Source organism: Lucilia cuprina, chromosome 4, assembly GCF_022045245.1.
Source record: "Lucilia cuprina isolate Lc7/37 chromosome 4, ASM2204524v1, whole genome shotgun sequence".
NCBI classification, from domain to species: domain Eukaryota; kingdom Metazoa; phylum Arthropoda; class Insecta; order Diptera; family Calliphoridae; genus Lucilia; species Lucilia cuprina.
Genome location: NC_060952.1, coordinates 81,919,033 through 81,939,621, shown reverse-complemented (window position 1 = coordinate 81,939,621; position 20,589 = coordinate 81,919,033). Strand labels below are relative to the sequence as shown.

Below are 20,589 nucleotides of genomic sequence, written 5' to 3'. Positions count from 1 at the left end.
TTCCCACCCAACAATCACACATACTTATGCGCAAAGGGCTTTTGAATAGACATAAAGAAAAACAACAACAACAATAGCTAAGAACCAATAACTACAATAACTTTTGCGTATACACATTTTTTCTTTTACTATTACCGAATTATTTTAATGAAAAACTATGTTTTAACACAGATTTTTATAAATATTTTATTAAAACACATTTAAACACTCGTTTTATAAACATTTAAACACTTTTCACTTCTTAATTTATAATTTCAAAACGAACGACGCATCGCGACGGAATAGAACACGTGTCATTTAACTAGCGGCCGAGTATGAACTGAAATTGTTTAAGGAAATTCAGGCCGATGGGAAATAATTAAACAAAGGGATTTTAAAATTAGGATTAAAAAATAATGGGAAAGTTGAGAACTGAACTAGAACTGAACTAGAACTGAACTAGAACTGAACTAGAACTGAACTAGAACTGAACTAGAACTGAACTAGAACTGAACTAGAACAGAACTAGAACTGAACTAGAACTGAACTAGAACTGAACTAGAACTGAACTAGAACTAGAACTGAACTAGAACTAGAACTGAACTAGAACTGAACTCGTACTGAACTAGAACTGAACTAGAACTGAACTAGAACTAGAACAGAGCTAGAACAGAACTAGAACAGAACTAGAACAGAACTAGAACAGAACTAGAACAGAACTAGAACAGAACTAGAACAGAACTAGAACAGAACTAGAACAGAACTAGAACAGAACTAGAACAGAACTAGAACAGAACTAGAACAGAACTAGAACAGAACTAGAACAGAACTAGAACAGAACTAGAACAGAACTAGAACAGAACTAGAACAGAACTAAAACAGAACTAGAACAAGAACAAAACTAGAACAGAACCAGAACATAACTGGAACAGAACTAGAACAGAACTAACAGTTTTCTAACTAAATTTAGCATTCGTAAAACTATCTATTTGTATAAAATTGATCATTAAAATTTTGGTTTATAAAAAATTCGTTATGGAAAATTATTGATAGAAATATCTAATTATGGAAAATATGCGATAACATATGCATTAAATTCCTTTAAGTAAGTTTGTACATAAATAAGTATATATAACAATTATTTATGAAATTTTCAGTTTATTCCACATACCTTTGTAATAGATTTATTTTTTTAATTTATCAGATTAGATAGAATTTGTTTATTATTATTTGTTTTGTTATTTAAAAACCGTTCCCGCACCGATTACCGTATTAATTATACTATATTTATATATTTCATTAAATGGCAACTCTGCTGCGCATTAACTTTAACTTAGAAAATAAAATTCCCAAAAACTTTAGCTTTTTTTTTTGCTTTTCTACTTTTTCCTTCCTTTTTAATATGATGCAAAAGCTTTAACCAACAACTTTTCAACTTTTGACATCTTTATGTAAAACACTATACACTTGCAATTTCCCACCCAACAATCACACATACTTATGCGCAAAGGGCTTTTGAATAGACATAAAGAAAAACAACAACAACAATAGCTAAGAACCAATAACTACAATAACTTTTGCGTATACACATTTTTTCTTTTACTATTACCGAATTATTTTAATGAAAAACTATGTTTTAACACAGATTTTTATAAATATTTTATTAAAACACATTTAAACACTCGTTTTATAAACATTTAAACACTTTTCACTTCTTAATTTATAATTTCAAAACGAACGACGCATCGCGACGGAATAGAACACGTGTCATTTAACTAGCGGCCGAGTATGAACTGAAATTGTTTAAGGAAATTCAGGCCGATGGGAAATAATTAAACAAAGGGATTTTTAAATTAGGATTAAAAAATAATGGGAAAGTTGCCAAATAGATGATGAATATTGCAGAAGTTTTTGTTAAAAATTTGAAAATATGCCCACTAATGAAAGATTTTAATTATTTTAAACATTTTTTAGTTCTAGTTCAGTTCTGGTTCTGTTCTAGTTCTGTTCTAGTTCTGTTCTAGTTCTGTTCTAGTTCTGTTCTAGTTCTGTTCTAGTTCTGTTCTAGTTCTGGTCTAGTTCTGTTCTAGTTCTGTTCTAGTTCTGTTCTAGTTCTGTTCTAGTTCTGTTCTAGTTCTGTTCTAGTTCTGTTCTAGTTCTGTTCTAGTTCTGTTCTAGTTCTGTTCTAGATCTGTTCTAGTTCTGTTTTAGTTCAGTTTATTTATGTTATTGTTAATCAATTTATAAAATCTTTCTTAAAATCAATTTAGAAATGGTGTAGCTAATTTAAATTAAACAATTTTTAACTGAAATTTTTATTTTACTAAATATATTTAATTAATAGAAATAAAAAATTCTCAGAACACTTTTTTTAATTTCGTTTTTAAAAATGACTCGTTTTACAAATAATGGTCAAAACAGTAGAACACTAAAAACAAATTATTTGCATAATTTGACCAATAAATAAATGTCGTTGACCCATTATTAAGTGACTGTGCTATCTATTTACTAGAGTAAAATAATGGTCGTTCGGTTAATCGATTAATTTTTGACTATAATCGTTCGAATAAATGAAAATAGTCAAATTTCAAATAACGAATAATCCGAATAATTTCTATCAATTAACCGATTAAGAAAAACTCACTATTTAGCAGTAAAATTACTATGCATTTTCTACAAAATTTAATATTTTTATAATAAATTTTCTTCTTTTCTTAATATTTGATGATTTTTGAAAAAAAAATCATGGAAATAATTATATTTCTTTTATTTTTACAAACATTTTTTTGGGAACATTGTTGTGTTCTTAAGGATGAACGTATGAATTCTAGAACTTGTTGAAAATCTTAAAAAAAGTAATGTCTTTATATAGAAAAGCATTTCACATAAACATTAATAATTTCAAGTATTTGATAAAAAACTAAACAAAGAATTGAAGAGAAAATAATATTTTTGTTTATAAACCGTGAAAAAGTTATTTCAAACATGAAAAAATCTATGCGTACAGGAAACTGTGAACCATTCGTATTAGCTCTGTGTACTCAGTTTTTCATAATCAGCTCTTATGCTCCTGTAAAAGGACTTTAAAGTTTAAAAGACATCCAATTTCAAAAGATGGAATTCCAAATTTATATTAAAAAGTTGGTATTAATATTAATTTCAAATAGGCTGAGTTCCTCTGCTTCGAAATAATATAATTTATTTCAAATCATCAAGAAAGAATTGGAAATCTTAAAGAAAATTTGTCACAAAAAAAGTAGTTAAAAGTTTTTGAGTCGAAAATGAAACATTTTTATATTTAATTTCATTTTCGTTTTTTCTCTAAGTGATACCAATAATAGCATTATAAAATACATATAAATATTTTAAATATTCGTTTGTAGTCCTTTAAACTTTGAAATCCTTTTATAAGGACATAAAAATCGGAGTACGCAATTCTATAAGTGGAATCTATTTTCACAAGCTTATCCATGTGTGAATGTTTTTTTCAAAATTGTTACAGGGTGTATATGAAGAAAACTATTGTTAAAGGCAATAATAACAGCTAGTTTCCTCTTATTCGAATAAACGAATAGTTTTTAATTATCCGATTATTAACCGGCTAACATAAAACCTCAAATAATTATCTGTCGAATAAACCGAATAAGACAAAAACCCGAATAATTGAATACTCTACTATTTACAAAACCTACACTAGGAGACAAAGACAAAATTAAAAATCGCAGACTAAAACGATGATTAAGCGGGTGTTTAAAATTTTATTAAATTTTAAATAGACAGAAGCACTATAAATGTAAATTTAAAAAAAAATATTTTGTGTAAACGTCTTGTTGTTGTATAATTTATTAAAGAGCAAAGTTCAGTTAGTATTGACAATAATAAGTGCTTTAAAAGTGAGAAACCTAAAAGAAAGCTGATCACTTTAATTCAAAATTTTAACAAATTCACAGAACCTTAGTACTAAAGTCTAGCTTAAACAAAAAAAATCAAATAAAACTACAATAATAATATTTGTATTTAATTACAAATTATGAGATTTAAATACAATTGTCAATTTTAACAAAAAAAAAAAAAAAAATCAACACCACAAATGAGATGAGTTTTGATGGAACAAGAAATGCAAAAACAAAATTAACACAAAATCATATACAGGTTTTTGGAATATAACAAAAAAAAAAATATATAAATAAATAAAATACATTTAAATGAATAACATTCTAAATAAACAATAAAAACAAAAAAAATATACAGATCAGAATCTACTGGATTTCGGCTCAAGTATAAAAGGAAGTTAACAGTATAATAATTAATTCAATATTAAAACAGGAGTGAAGTGATTCAAATAACGGTGAAATTTTTCTGAAAAAAAAAACAAATTCGGAAATGTATAAATCACTGTGTTTAGTTGTGGTTTTCAGTATAGCAGCTGTTTTGGGAGATTTTCGTGAGTGTTCAAGAAGTAAAGTAAAAAAAATGTGTTTAAAATTAAAAAGTTCTATTTAATTAAAATAGCTGCTGCTATAACAAGATGTCAGAGTGGTGATAACGGCTGTCTAACCCGTGCCACTCAAGAAGTTTTGAATACATATCCAGGTGGTTTACGTGAATTGAATCTTTTACCTTTCGATCCATTGCGTGTAAATAGTTTGGCTTTGGATAGAAATCCTTCAAGTCCAGTTAATCTAGAATTGAAATTTAAAGATCTTGATTTGCTTGGCATGAAAACGGCTCAAGTGAAAGCCGTCAAGTAGGAAACTTGTTGGGGATAATTGTTGTTGCAGAAAATTTCTAATTTACAAATCTATTTTTCAGAGGTTTCAATTTTAAAGAACGCAGCGTGATTGATGCTTTAGTGCCAGAATTTGTTTTGAAAGGAAAATATAATGCCGATGGACGTGTCTTGATTTTGCCCATTGTAGGAAATGGTGATGCTTTGATTATTTGCAGTAAGTATAGTCCACTTTTGGTGTCAAGTTAAATTTTCAAAATTTTATTCAACCTTAAAAACTTATTTTTTTTTAATACCCAGAAAATCTTCAGCTCAAATACTCCTTCGACTTAAAACCTGTCGAGAAAAATGGTCAAACTTTTGCCGAATTAGAACATGTAAAATTAGAATTTAAACCACAACTTGTACAATTCAAATTAGATAATCTCTTTAATGGCGACAAAGCTTTGGGCGATAATATGAACAAATTCTTAAATGAAAATTGGCAAGATATTTATAATGAATTGGAACCAGGTTTTGCCAAGGCACTAAGTTTAGTGGCCAAACAAGTGATAAATAATGTTTTAAGCAAATTTCCCTATAATGAATTATTTCCTTAATTTAATAGTTTAGGTTTATTTGTTTATATTTGAATTATATCTTTTTTTTAATATTAATTTGTTATAATAAAATAATTTTTTTATAAATTATTAATATTGCGGTGCTATTATTTATTTTATGTACGATTTGGCTGTAATCTCTAAAGCACTACAGTTTAAAGTTCCGTCTACTGTTTAGACCATAGTTCAGTTTTTTGTCAAGTTTGTAGTCCAGTCAATCAATAGTATAGACTATACTATAGTATATGATCCAGCCTACAGTCTAGTCTATAGTCTAGTCTATAGTCTAGTCTATAGTCTAGTCTATAGTCTAGTCTATAGTCTAGTCTATAGTCTAGTCTATAGTCTAGTCTATAGTCTAGTCTATAGTCTAGTCTATAGTCTAGTCTATAGTCTAGTCTATAGTCTAGTCTATAGTCTAGTCTATAGTCTAGTCTATAGTCTAGTCTATAGTCTAGTCTATAGTTTAGTCTATAGTCTAGTCTATAGTATAGTCTAGTCTATGGTCTAGTCTATAGTCTATATACTATAGTCTAGTCTATAGTCTAGTATATAGTATATGGTCTAGCCTATAGTCTAGGCTATAATCTAGTCTATAGTATAGTCTATAGTCTACTCTATAATCTAGTCTATAGTCTAGTTTATAGTATAGTCTATAGTCCAGTCTATAGTCTTGTTCAAAGTATAGTATATAGTCTAGTCTATAGTCGAGTCTATAGTCTAATCTATAGTCTAGTCTAGTTTATAGTTTAGTCTAAGTTTTGACTATAGTCGAGTCTATAGTCGAATCTATAGTCTAGTCTAGTTTATAGTTTAGTCTAAGTTTTAACTTTAGTTTAGTTTAAAGTCTTGCTCATAAGCTAGACTATAGTCCATAATCTAGTCTAAATTCTAAAGCCTAGTCTATAATCTAGTATAGAGTACAGATTACAGTCTAGTATAGGGTTTAGTTCAAAGACTAGTCTATTGTCTAGTATGTAGTATAGTGTAGTCTATAGTCTAGTGAATAATCTAGTCTATAGTACAGTATGTAGTCCAGTTTATAGTCTAGTCTATAATCTTGTCTTGTCTATAGTCAAGTTTATAGTCTGGTCTATAATCTGGTCTATAGTGTTGTCTATAGTATAGTCTACAGTCTAGTCTTTAGTCTAGTTTATAGTCTAGTCTATAGTCTAGTCTATAGTCTAGTCTATAGTCTAGTCTATAGTCTAGTCTATAGTCTAGTCTATAGTCTAGTCTATAGTCTAGTCTATAGTCTAGTCTATAGTCTAGTCTATAGTCTAGTCTATAGTCTAGTCTATAGTCTAGTCTATAGTCTAGTCTATAGTCTAGTCTATAGTCTAGTCTATAGTCTAGTCTATAGTCTAGTCTATAGTCTAGTCTATAGTCTAGTCTATAGTCTAGTCTATAGTCTAGTCTAGTCTATAGTCTAGTCTATAGTCTAGTCTATAGTCTAGTCTATAGTCTAGTCTATAGTCAGGTTTATAATCAATAGTGTAGTCCATAGTCTAATCTATAGTATAGTCTAGTTTGTAATGTAGTGTAATCTATAGACTATTCTATAGTTTAGTAAATAGTTTAGTTAGTTAGTATGTTAGTTAGTTAGTCTCAGGAGGGAATCGGACCGACCTCCATCAGTCTAGTCTTTAGGCTGCTCTATAGTCAAATCAATAAACTAGTCTATATCCTAGCCTTGTTGGCTTTTCCCATGTAAATTAATAACATATATTTGATCTCTTTAGAAACAAACGATTTTATTAAATTTCCTTAAAGTATTTCAATCATTACACACTTTTATGTGAAAATAATTTACGAAAAGATTTATGCAAAAAAAAAAAACTAAAATATCAAATTAACATAGCAATGCAAATTCATTAACAAATCCAACAAATAATAAAAACAAAAGGAATAATATCATTTATAAAGTGAAACAAAAAATTATAAGCGTGTAATAAAAATAATAAAAATAAATTTATATATAAAAACAATTAAAAGTTATTATAAACTTTAAATGCAGAACACAGGCAAATTATTACAATTAAATATTATTATTTACTTATGTATGTATGTTTGTTTGTTTGTAAGTAAATACAATTACAATTAGAGTAAAAAAAAATCTGAAATAAAAAACCCACAAACTCTTAATGAAATTACAACACGAGGTGATCATTAATTGTCAAACATATGACAGATTTAACTTAAAGTTAAATAGACTCATAAAACAATATTTAAATAAAAAGTTAAAAACAATTAATGTTTATGATTTTTGCAATAAAATAACTACAATTACAATTTAAAGAAAAAGTACAATTGTTTAAGAAAGTTTTGTTTAATTATTGAAAACTTTTTTTTATAACATTTACATTTGTTTTATTTTAATGGAAATTTTATTTTATAAATATTATTATATTAAATAACTTATAGGCCGACAAATATACTACTGTTTATTTGAAAAACCAGAATTGAATTTCATTAAATAAATTTGTTCGTTTTTTTGTTAGAACAAAAAACAAGAAATTGTTGGGGTAATTAACATTAGACTAATCGAACGGTTAATTATTATATTAAACGAAGTGCCACTATATATTTTTTTCCCAATTCTGCTGGACTTTAGAATCTAAATAGAATATTCGATATTCTAAATTTCTCTATATATTAATGGTTTTCACACAAAACTTGTTGTATTTTTGTTAGATTTTTTAAATTTATCTAGTTATTGTGTTTGTTATTGGTCATCTTTATTATTTTTTGTGCAAATTTTACTGTCTTTGATATAATTAAAAAGTTATATTTTTTAATTGGTTATTAAAAAATAGTCTTAAATGAATTGTAAACATACTGGATATGCTAGGGTTTAGTCTAGATTTTAAATCAGACTAGACTTTAAACTAGTCCACAGAGTATGCTGTAAAAATATAGTACGGAATATGCTACATACTAAACTATAATTTAGTCCATATTGAGACATGAGACTATAGAATATACTATAGACTAGGCTATAGACTACACAATAAACTAGACAATACACTAGACTATAAAATAGACTATAGTCTAGACCATAGACTAGGCTAAAGACTAGATTGTATACTAGACTATAGACTAGATCAGAGAAAATAAACTATAGACTAGATTGTGGACTAAACTATAGACTAGACTATAGAATAGACTATAAACTAGACTATAGACTTAACTATAAACTAGACTATAAACTAGACTATAGACTAGACTATAAACTAGACTATAAACTAGACTGTAGTCTATAATCTAGTCTATAGTCCAGTCTATAGTCTAGTCTATAGTATAGTCTATAGTCTAGTCTATAGTCTAGTCTATAGTCTAGTCTATAGTCTAATCTAGTCTATAGTCTAGTCTATAGTCTAATCTAGTCTATAGTCTAGTCTATAGTCTAATCTAGTCTATAGTCTAGTCTATAGTCTAGTCTATAGTCTAGTCTATAGTCTAGTCTATAGTCTAGTCTATAGTCTAGTCTATAGTCTAGTCTATAGTCTAGTCTATAGTCTAGTCTATAGTCTAGTCTATAGTCTAGTCTATAGTCTAGTCTATAGTCTAGTCTATAGTCTAGTCTATAGTCCAGTCTATAGTCTAGTCTATAGTCTAGTCTATAGTCTAGTCTATAGTCTAGTCTATAGTCTAGTCTATAGTCTAGTCTATAGTCTAGTCTATAGTCTAGTCTATAGTCTAGTCTATAGTCTAGTCTATAGTCTAGTCTATAGTCTAGTCTATAGTCTAGTCTATAGTCTAGTCTATAGTCTAGTCTATAGTCTAGTCTATAGTCTAGTCTATAGTCTAGTCTATTGTCTAGTCTATAGTCTAGTCTATAGTCTAGTCTAGTCTATAGTCTAGTCTATAGTCTAGTCTATAGTCTAGTCTATAGTCTAGTCTATAGTCTAGTCTATAGTCTAGTCTATAGTCTAGTCTATAGTCTAGTCTATAGTCTAGTCTATAGTCTAGTCTATAGTCTAGTCTATAGTCTAATCTAGTCTATAGTCTAGTCTATAGTCTAATCTAGTCTATAGTCTAGTCTATAGTCTAGTCTATAGTCTAATCTATAGTCTAGTCTATAGTCTAGTCTATAGTCTAGTCTATAGTCTAGTCTATAGTCTAGTCTATAGTCTAGTCTATAGTCTAGTCTAGTCTATAGTCTAGTCTATAGTCCAGTCTATAGTCTAGTCTATAGTCTAGTCTATAGTCTAGTCTATAGTCTAGTCTATAGTCTAGTCTATAGTCTAGTCTATAGTCTAGTCTATAGTCTAGTCTATAGTCTAGTCTATAGTCTAGTCTATAGTCTAGTCTATAGTGTAGTCTATAGTGTAGTCTATAGTGTAGTCTATAGTCTAGTCTATAGTCTAGTCTATAATCTAGTCTATAGTCCAGTCTATAGTCTAGTCTATAGTATAGTCTATAGTCTAGTCTATAGTCTAGTCTATAGTCTAGTCTATAGTCTAATCTAGTCTATAGTCTAGTCTATAGTCTAATCTAGTCTATAGTCTAGTCTATAGTCTAGTCTATAGTCTAATCTATAGTCTAGTCTATAGTCTAGTCTATAGTCTAGTCTATAGTCTAGTCTATAGTCTAGTCTATAGTCTAGTCTATAGTCTAGTCTATAGTCTAGTCTATAGTCTAGTCTATAGTCTAGTCTATAGTCTAGTCTATAGTCTAGTCTATAGTCTAGTCTATAGTCTAGTCTATAGTCTAGTCTATAGTCTAGTCTATAGTCTAGTCTATAGTCTAGTCTATAGTCTAGTCTATAGTCTAGTCTATAGTCTAGTCTATAGTCTAGTCTATAGTCTAGTCTATAGTCTAGTCTATAGTCTAGTCTATAGTCTAGTCTATAGTCTAGTCTATAGTCTAGTCTATAGTCTAGTCTATAGTCTAGTCTATAGTCTAGTCTATAGTCTAGTCTATAGTCTAGTCTATATAGTCTAGTCTATAGTCTAGTCTATAGTCTAGTCTATAGTCTAGTCTATAGTCTAGTCTATAGTCTAGTCTATAGTCTAGTCTATAGTCTAGTCTATAGTCTAGTCTATAAGTCTAGTCTATAGTCTAGTCTATAGTCTAGTCTATTGTCTAGTCTATAGTCTAGTCTATAGTCTAGTCTATAGTCTAGTCTATAGTCTAGTCTATAGTCTAGTCTATAGTCTAGTCTATAGTCTAGTCTATAGTCTAGTCTATAGTCTAGTCTATAGTCTAGTCTATAGTCTAGTCTATAGTAGAGTCTATAGTCTAGTCTATAGTCTAGTCTATAGTCTAGTCTATAGTCTAGTCTATCTATAGTCTATCTATAGTCTAGTCTATAGTCTAGTCTATAGTCTAGTCTATAGTCTAGTCTATAGTCTAGTCTATAGTCTAGTCTATAGTCTAGTCTATAGTCTAGTCTATAGTCTAGTCTATAGTCTAGTCTATAGTCTAGTCTATAGTCTAGTCTATAGTCTAGTCTATAGTCTAGTCTATAGTCTAGTCTATAGTCTAGTCTATAGTCTAGTCTATAGTCTAGTCTATAGTCTAGTCTATAGTCTAGTCTATAGTCTAGTCTATAGTCTAGTCTATAGTCTAGTCTATAGTCTAGTCTATAGTCTAGTCTATAGTCTAGTCTATAGTCTAGTCTATAGTCTAGTCTATAGTCTAGTCTATAGTCTAGTCTATAGTCTAGTCTATAGTCTAGTCTATAGTCTAGTCTATAGTCTAGTCTATAGTCTAGTCTATAGTCTAGTCTATAGTCTAGTCTATAGTCTAGTCTATAGTCTAGTCTATAGTCTAGTCTATAGTCTAGTCTATAGTCTAGTCTATAGTCTAGTCTATAGTCTAGTCTATAGTCTAGTCTATAGTCTAGTCTATAGTCTAGTCTATAGTCTAGTCTATAGTCTAGTCTATAGTCTAGTCTATAGTCTAGTCTATAGTCTAGTCTATAGTCTAGTCTATAGTCTAGTCTATAGTCTAGTCTATAGTCTAGTCTATAGTCTAGTCTATAGTCTAGTCTATAGTCTAGTCTATAGTCTAGTCTATAGTCTAGTCTATAGTCTAGTCTATAGTCTAGTCTATAGTCTAGTCTATAGTCTAGTCTATAGTCTAGTCTATAGTCTAGTCTATAGTCTAGTCTATAGTCTAGTCTATAGTCTAGTCTATAGTCTAGTCTATAGTGTAGTCTATAGTGTAGTCTATAGTCTAGTCTATAGTCTAGTCTATAGTCTAGTCTATAGTCTAGTCTATAGTCTAGTCTATAGTCTAGTCTATAGTCTAGTCTATAGTCTAGTATATAGTCTAGTCTATAGTCTAATCTATAGGCTAGTCTATAGTCTAGTCTATAGTCTAGTCTATAGTCTAGTCTATAGTCTAGTCTATAGTCTAGTCTATAGTCTAGTCTATAGTCTAGTCTATAGTCTAGTCTATAGTCTAGTCTATAGTCTAGTCTATAGTCTAGTCTATAGTCTAGTCTATAGTCTAGTCTATAGTCTAGTCTATAGTCTAGTCTATAGTCTAGTCTATAGTCTAGTCTATAGTCTAGTCTATAGTCTAGTCTATAGTCTAGTCTATAGTCTAGTCTATAGTCTAGTCTATAGTCTAGTCTATAGTCTAGTCATAGTCTAGTCTATAGTCTAGTCTATAGTCTAGTCTATAGTCTAGTCTTTAGTCTAGTCTATAGTCGTTCTATAGTCTAGTCTATAGTCTAGTCTATAGTCTAGTCTATAGTCTAGTCTATAGTCTAGTCATAGTCTAGTCTATAGTCTAGTCTATAGTCTAGTCTATAGTCTAGTCTATAGTCTAGTCTATAGTCTAGTCTATAGTCTAGTCTATAGTCTAGTCTATAGTCTAGTCTATAGTCTAGTCTATAGTCTAGTCTAGTCTATAGTCTAGTCTATAGTCTAGTCTAGTCTATAGTCTAGTCTATAGTCTAGTCTATAGTCTAGTCTATAGTCTAGTCTATAGTCTAGTCTATAGTCTAGTCTATAGTCTAGTCTATAGTCTAGTCTATAGTCTAGTCTATAGTCTAGTCTATAGTCTAGTCTATAGTCTAGTCTATAGTCTAGTCTATAGTCTAGTCTATAGTCTAGTCTATAGTCTAGTCTATAGTCTAGTCTATAGTCTAGTCTATAGTCTAGTCTATAGTCTAGTCTATAGTCTAGTCTATAGTCTAGTCTATAGTCTAGTCTATAGTCTAGTCTATAGTCTAGTCTATAGTCTAGTCTATAGTCTAGTCTATAGTCTGGTCTATAGTCTAATCTAAAATCTAGTTTATAGTCTAGTCTATAGTGTAGTCCATAGCCTAGTCTGTAGTGTTTAATCTAGTCTATAGTCTAGTACATAGTCTAGTCTAAAGTCTAGTCGATTGTCTATTTTATAGTCTGGTCTAGTCTAGTGTAGCCTAGTCTATATTCTACTCTATTGTCTGGGTTTTAGTCTTGTATACAGTAAAGTTATAAATCTTGTATATAATATGGTCTAGTCTGCAGTCTCTTTTTAATCAAATGCAAAAACTTAGATCTAGGAAAACAAATATGGAATATGTATTTCAAAACTTTCCATCTATTATAAAAATATTAGATATTATTTCAAGCAAAAGTAAACATTTCTTTTAATTATAGAAAAAACTAATATAAAAAATTAAAAAAAAAAATTATTTCGAAAACACATTTAAAACAAAAGAACGTATAAACACCACAACGAACAAACTGCTAAATAATTTTATAAATAAAAAGCTTAAATAATACAAATTATTTTAAAACAAATCTTAAATTAAAAACAAATAAAATTTACAATTAAGAAAAAGTATAAATTAACAAAGAGAAATTATTGTTAAATAAATAACAAAATGTTTTTATGAAAAAAAAAAAAAAAATAGTTAATAAAAAATTTCAAACATTTTATGTTAAATGGACAAAGAGTACTTTTTGTATAAATTGAAATGCAAATTTTTTGTAAATAATTAAACAAAAAAGCGTTTAAGATAAAAATTTTAAATAATATAAATATTAGAAAATTAAAAAAAAAAACAAACGTATAATAATTGGTTGGTGTATAAATTGTTTAAAAAAAATTATTAAATTATATATAAAAAATAATTAGCAAAAAGTATAATACAATTTTTTATGTAAATTAATAAGAAAGTTTTTGTTTTAATAAAACAATAAAAAGTATAACAAAGTTGAATTAAAAGTTGAAACAAAGTGTTTTTAAAAGGTTTGTATGTATGTATAAATGTGATTGTTATTGTTATTTAATAAAAATACAATTAAAAAAATTATATTTAAAAATCAAAGGAATATTAATTGGTTTATAATAAAAATTTGAAAAAAAAATCTAGAAAAAGAATAATATATAAAACAGACTAATTTATTATAATAAACTTAAACCACAACAAAAATAATAATAAAATGATTATTGTTTAATTAAAGCGAAACATTAAACAAATATTTCAGCAATAAATGCAATAAAATCAATTTTGCATCAACATCATCTCAACAGATTTTAACCAATGTAAAAAAATGGATGACGATTGTGATTGAAAGTAGTCGTTGACGCCACTTTTCTGATCTGGTCTGGTTTATAAACATTAAAAATATTGTTATTGTTATTATTATTGTTCTTTAATAGCGATTTTACATTCACCACTTCTTCTTTGTTATTATTAATCAATATATTCTGTGAAGATTCTATAATATTAGTGGAAAATTCTGCTTTTGTTGATGATGATGTTGTTGTTGTTGTTGTTGCTGTGGTCTCCATTTGATTATTCAAATTGTTTGTTGTTTTTGTTGTTGTTGTATTGCACATTTGTAAAATTTCATTAATTACACCAATTTTTGAATTTTCTTTAAAGTTCTCATTAGTTTGTTGACATACAGTTGCTGTTAACGCCACATCTCCACGATATTTAACACCAATATACCAATCAAAGGCCACTAAACGTATGTGTACCTCACGTATTTGACGATTTGTATGTTCTAATAATAATGACAGACGTTCGGCGTGTGCTATAAAAAATTGCTTTGATTTTTTTTGTTTCTATTTGTTTTTATTTTTTAGATTTATATTTAATAATTGTTAAATATTATTACTTTAATTTGCAATGCTATGTTAATTGTATACATAAGTTTATTAGCAAACGTTTTAAGGAAATGTTATTGTACTTGTTAATGAGATCATAGAGATAAAAGTGCAATTTGTTAGAAAAAGAAAAAAGAAATTGTTGAAATTTGTCGTTTTTTTTTTAATGTTAATTAAAAATTGATGATGTTCATTGAACTTAAGCTTGTTGTGGATGGGAGTTGGATAGTTCATTGTCTTGTGTTTGCATACAAAATTGATATGGAAAACTTTTGAATGAAAATAGTTTATCATGATTGCTGCATAATTAATTTATAACTGTTTAGATTATATGCCATAAGCAACGTGTAGGGAGCTAGATGAAATCATGGACCGTAAGTGTTTTTTTTTTATTTTTGAGTAAAAAAAACTTTCAGTCCTTACATTCGAGACCTATAGTACATTCTGATCGTTTAAAAAACTGTTAAGAATATTTTTATGCAATACTTTTATCCATTTTGTTGTGGGGATGATATAAGTTAAAAGTCGGTATCTTCAGTCCAAGAAATATATGCATATATATAAATTGTTTGCATACTTTTAGGCTTTTATTTTTATATCCTACATCACTTTAGTGGGGAGGGTATATTGGGTTTGTGCTGATGTTTGTAACGCACAATAATATTGGTCCTAGATCCACCTTAAAGAATCATTTTCAGAGTCGATTTAGCTATGTCCGTCCGTCCATGTAAACCTTCTAATCAAAATTTATAATTATAGGGCCTCATTTCACACTAGCCCCTATAAAAAACCGCCTTCAAATTTTGTCTCAAATGTCCACAACTTTTTTAGAACAACAAATATCTTAAGTATATATGTAGGAGGCAAGGTACAATTCAACTTAAATGCTTTATTATAAAAACTAAAACACATGTTTTTTTTTTGTAACAGGTGTAGGGTATTATATGGTCGTCCTCGCCCGACTATAATTTCTTACTTGTTATTATTAAAGAATATTATTAAAATAATCAACCGATAAGGATGAAAATTACATAAAAATTAACTAACTAACTACTCAACAGGGGGTCTGTTATCTCCTCTTCTTTGGCTACTAGTGGTTAACGGTAGCCACGGCTATTTGAATCTAAAGGTAAGAAGATAGTTGCCTATGCGGACGACATGCCGATACTGGTCAAAGGAAAATTTCTATCCAAACTGCACTAGATGAACTCTCACAATGGGCGAAAGATAAGAGACAAACAAACTAACTAACCAACTAACTAACTAACTAACTAACTAACTAACTAACTAACTAACCAACTAACCAACTAACTAACTATCTAACTATCTAACTATCTAACTATCTAACTAACTAACTAACTAACTAACTAACTAACTTACTAACTAACTAACTAACTAACTAACTAACTAACTAACTAACTTAAGTTACCCCTCTTCAAAATATTCCCTGTTTTGTAATATGATGTTGCCCAAAATATTTTGGGTTTGGTGTCCACTCGTGATCTGGATAGCTTTAAATAATTATAGCCTACACCACTATAGTGGGGAGGGTATTATAAGTTTGTGCTGATGTTTGTAACATACAAATATATTGGTCCAATACCCAAAGTATACCGATCGATTCAGAATCATTTTTTGAGTCAATTAAGACATGTCCGTCCGTCTGTCCGGCTGTCCATGTAAACCTTGTGCGCAAGGTACAGATTTTTTCCAATTTAAAAAAAAATCTCAATTTTATTCGGAATTTTTTTAATTTAAAATTAAAAATCCTAATTGTAGTTGAAATTTTCTCAATATCAAATTGAAAATCAATATTAAATGGAATTCCATGTGGTTTTTTTTCCTAATTTCAGTTAAAAATGGTGTAAAACAAACCTGGGTGTTTCGCTACCCAATCAAAATATAAATAAAAAAAAAACACAAAAATGTCTACCATTAGAATACTGTTCATTAAGCACTGTATATGTTTAGTTTCTAGTTTTATATTCAAAAAGTATCATTTGTATTGTATAATAAATAAGACGTTTGTGGTAAGTTCTAATAAAAAAGCGTAATTTTCACTTTTTATACGTTTCTCTATAAGACGCATAACATTCAAACATCACCGAACATGAGAGGCCAAGGAAGCACGTATGGCAAGAGTGTGGAACTTCAATTAGCAAACTGAAAATAGATCAGTTCTGTGGCGTTCCACTTGATGCAATAAAAAGCAGATTAACAAGTAGTGCTACATTATTGTGAGCACACTTCTTTGATAGCTTTGGCCCCATATGGATCCATGCATGCCTAACTATCTTCTTGGTCTTCACAGACTACAACTAGAGATGGTATCGATTGTTATTGGTCATTGTATCAATATTTTCTGTAGAAGTTATCTAAATGATGATGAAGATGAGACTACATCTAATCTTCTCTGCATTCGTATGGGACGGCCTACTTCGTACAGGTACTTTTTAAAAGGGTTCAACTTGGACCGAAGTAACGACGGATTAGGGTACCTATGGCAACCTTAAATCTAACCAGACAAATAACAGAAAATGTCTAATAATACTGTGAACTTACAAATTTTGTCCTGCAATATTTGCGGTAATGCTTTCTCCGACAACGTTGCAAACGAAAAATATGTAAGTTCAGACGATTATTAGATATTTTCTGAACATTTTACTCAACAACGTTGTAAGATCTGACAATCGTGTATCAGGGCTTTTAGATTTATAAGATAAAGTTTCATGCAAAAAGTGTTCTATAAATCTTTAATAAATTGTTATGAATAAGAAAGTTATTGTTAATTTTATGATCTAGGTTCAATATTAATAGAAAAGTCGAAAAGTCGAAGTCGACTATTTTGTTTCAAAAAAGGCGATAACTCGACTATCGTCCGTGAAAAAAGTCGACTTTGTTAATAAAAGTCGAAAAAAGTCGAAAAGTCTGAAAGTCGAAGAAGGTCAATAAATCGAAAAATGTCGAAGAAAGTCGAAAAAAGTCGAAGAAAGTCGAAAACTCGAAAATTGTAGAAACAAGTCAAAAATAGTCGAAAATTTTAAAAAAGTGTAAAAAAAGTCAAAAACTTTAAAATAGTCGGAAAAACTCGAAGAAAGTCAAAAAATAGTCGGAAAAAAGTCGAAAATAGTCAAAAAGTCGAAAAAATCGAAAAGTCAAAAAGTCGAAAAATCAAATATTGTAGAAACAAGTCAAAAATAGTCGAAAATTTTAAAAAAGTGGAAAAGAAGTCAAAAATAGTAGAAAATTTTAAAAAAGTGGAAAAAAGTCAAAAACCTAAAATAGTCGGAAAAACTTGAAAAAAGTCAAAAATAGTCGGAAAAAAGTCGAAAGAAGTCGAAAATAGTCAAAAAGTCGAAAAAATCGGAAAGTCGGAAAAAGTCGAAAAAGTATAAAAGTATAAAAGTCAAAAAGTTGAAAACTCAAAAATTGTAGAAACAAGTCAAAAATAGTCAAAAATTTTAAAAAAGTGAAAAAGAAGTCAAAAACTCTAAAATGGTCGGAAAAACTTGAAAAAAGTCAAAAAGTCGAAAAAATTAAAAAGTCGGAAAAAGTCGAAACGTCGAAAAAAGTTGAAAAGTCAAAAAAATCGAAAAGTCGGAAAGTCGAAAAGTCGACTATTTATAAAATACTTATAATCGAAAAGTCGACTTTTAACTAAATGAAAAAAGTCAAAAAGTCGACGTTTGGTTTCAACTATAGAACCCTAATATAAATCATCTTTCCAAATTAAACATTACTCACAGTCCTTACATTACATATTAGTTATTTTTAGATATTAGAAATTGTTATTTTATCAAATAAGTAAAGTTTTAACAACAAACAACAACTCCACTTACCTTTAATCTTTTCCTTTAGAAACTGTCCTCTCTTATGTTCCATTTCAATAGTTTTAAACAATTCCAATTGATTTAAATATTGACGCAATGTATTCAAATAGAACTCACATTCGGCATGCATTTGATGATCAAACATTTTATTGTTGTCCAAAAGACGCTGCATGTCACAAATGAAAATGGACAATTTGCGACAGGCTTGCTTCACTTGATTCTGAACATTTAGAGTAGTAGGCATAGCGGATTTCTTGGCATCAGCGGAAGCAAATGTTTCAACATATTGACTATTTTCATTTGCCTCTGAAGAGGGTGGTACTTCGGCCAAGGCACAATGTAAATCACGTAAAAGCTCGAAAAGATGACGTACAGTAGAATTTTCATTGCTGTAAAGGAGAATTAGTAGAAAATACTTGGGTTTTAGTATTTAAAAGAACTTACAAATCTACTAGGGACAAGTCAAGCTTAATGTGATCATTATCTGTGGTTGCATTTGATAGTTTTTGATTAAAATGTTTATGAGCAAAACGGGGTATTTTACGATAAGTTCCTGTGCTACCCAAGGAGTTGCACGAAGTAGAAAACTTCTTTTCATATTCACCATTAGAACGTAAATAATGAAACTCATAAGTAGGAGTATCAGTGACATTCGTATTTAGAACCTGTGATGGCCCAAGAGTGGAATGACCAAAATTCTTTCCAGATTTTAAAAAGGCATATGAAGGTGTATAAGTAGTTTGTCTGGCCGCAAAGTTGTTGTAAGTATTATTTGCAAAAGTCATTGACTGCTGTAGAGTACCATAGTAATTGAGGTTATGTTTCGAAAATTGCATTCCATTTGCCGCGCAAGGCTGATAAAGCTGAAAATTGGGCTTGGCATAAGCTGAAACTTGCAAATTATTTTGCATTACACTTGCAACATTGGCGGCCGGAAATTGTTGAGTCATTCCAAACTCCTGTTCGCCAGTAACAATCAAATCGTTCAGTTCTTTTGATATATTGTCCATATTCAATTGCAACATATCGGGTGCTGCATAAGTTGTATTATATTCTGCAGAAGACATATCCTGAAATTGTTAAGTTTTAAAAAAAATCTAATACAATTATCATTTACAATACAATTTACTTTCTTTTTTAGTTAAAAAATTCATTAAAGTTAACATATTTCCTTTCTTTTTTTATTGTTTTTTCTCTTAAAACACTAATTGTTAAATATTACCGTTTTATTAGTCACTTACCTTTTATTTAACTGAATTTTCAAAATTTTATCTAATTTCAATTAACTTTGAAAAAAACACCGTGTGAATAGGAAAATTTTTCCTGTCGGACTGAATGACGGTTTTTCTTTGTAATTTGAAACTACTACTTTTTCACAACTGTGTATGTTTTCCACCTGGCAATGCTGTTGTAACATTACAATGTTATGTTAACATTTGTTTATCAATATAAATGAAGTTGGCTGCAGTTTTTTTATTTGCTAATGTTGAAGGGATGCCAGATCTGACGGTTAAAGCTAGATAATTTTATTTGGGACAGAAAATTGGTTTCACAACAAATAAAAAAGTTCTATAAATCGACTTTCGAATAATCGAACAATCAACTTTTTGTCGAAAAATGTCGATAACTCGACTATCGTTTGGAAATAAAAGTCATAAAAAGTCGATAAGTCGTAAAAAGTCAAAAAGTCGACAAAAGTCGGAAAAAGTCGGAAAAAATAGAAAATAGTAGAAAAAAGTCTAAAATAGCCAAACATTTTAAATAAGTGAAAAAAGTAAAAAACTCTAAAATGGTCGGAAAAAGTCAAAAAAAGTAGTCGAAAAAAGTCGAAAGAAGTCAAAAAACCAAAAAAATCGAAAAAAAGTCGAAAAGTCGACTATTTATAAAATACTTAAAGTCAAAAAGTCGAATTTTAATTAAATGAAAAAAGTCGAAAAATCGACATTTCATAAAATGCAAAAAGTCGAAAAAATCGACTTTTCATAAAATGCAAAAAGTCGAAAAAAATAAAAATAAATAAGTGAAAAAACTCGAAAAAGTCAAACATAGTCGAAAAAATTGGAAAAAGTCGAAAAGTCGACTATTTAAAAATTGAAAAGTTAAAAAGTCGACTTTTAATTAAATGCAAAAAGTCGAGTTTTCCTTTCTGCTATATAATTTTAATAGCATTTTTTGATTCTTTGATCACCTTCGAGTCTGCACGATTAAAATGATCATAAACCATACAATCGTCTACAGAAAACGGTACCCTACCCGCTACTCGTCTAAAAGAGTTTTTTATGAGCACCACTTTCGAACAATTTTAACTAATTTTTTTCTTTAATCTATTTCGAGTCATTTGTGAATAGAAATAGTGGTCGTTTTCAGAATTGTCGAATTATATTTTAGT

At 28.9% G+C, this 20,589-nt stretch overlaps 2 protein-coding genes across 2 annotated transcripts; one reads left to right on the top strand and one right to left on the bottom strand.

Annotated features, from left to right (window-relative positions):
* The first annotated feature begins 4,114 nt into the window (after window positions 1-4,114).
* On the top strand, window positions 4,115-5,397 carry LOC111678473 (protein takeout-like). The gene is made up of 4 exons (XM_023439843.2): window positions 4,115-4,423; window positions 4,492-4,726; window positions 4,792-4,925; window positions 5,009-5,397. The coding sequence occupies exons 1-4, from the start codon at window positions 4,363-4,365 to the stop codon at window positions 5,305-5,307; spliced, it is 729 nt and encodes a 242-aa protein (XP_023295611.2). The 5' UTR covers window positions 4,115-4,362; the 3' UTR covers window positions 5,308-5,397.
* Window positions 5,398-13,681: 8,284 nt separating this feature from the next.
* Window positions 13,682-19,686, bottom strand: LOC124419583. Its single transcript, XM_046949652.1, has 4 exons — window positions 19,442-19,686; window positions 18,645-19,270; window positions 18,210-18,589; window positions 13,682-14,297 (listed from the first exon to the last, which is right to left on the bottom strand). Exons 2-4 carry the CDS (start codon window positions 19,265-19,267, stop codon window positions 13,792-13,794), a joined length of 1,509 nt encoding a protein of 502 aa, XP_046805608.1. The 5' UTR covers window positions 19,268-19,270; window positions 19,442-19,686; the 3' UTR covers window positions 13,682-13,791.
* Between the last annotated feature and the right edge of the window lie 903 nt (window positions 19,687-20,589).

Coding starts and splice junctions, on each gene's coding strand:
- LOC111678473 (XM_023439843.2), top strand. CDS start 4,363: ATGTATAAATCACTGTGTTTAGTTGTGGTTTTCAGTATAGCAGCTGTT. Junction 4,424..4,491: donor AGCTGTTTTGGGAGATTTTC/GTGAGTGTTCAA, acceptor TAATTAAAATAG/CTGCTGCTATAACAAGATGT. Junction 4,926..5,008: donor TGATGCTTTGATTATTTGCA/GTAAGTATAGTC, acceptor TTTAATACCCAG/AAAATCTTCAGCTCAAATAC.
- LOC124419583 (XM_046949652.1), bottom strand. CDS start 19,267: ATGTCTTCTGCAGAATATAATACAACTTATGCAGCACCCGATATGTTG. Junction 18,590..18,644: donor GACTTGTCCCTAGTAGATTT/GTAAGTTCTTTT, acceptor TCTCCTTTACAG/CAATGAAAATTCTACTGTAC. Junction 14,298..18,209: donor TCTAAAGGAAAAGATTAAAG/GTAAGTGGAGTT, acceptor AATTTTTTATAG/CACACGCCGAACGTCTGTCA.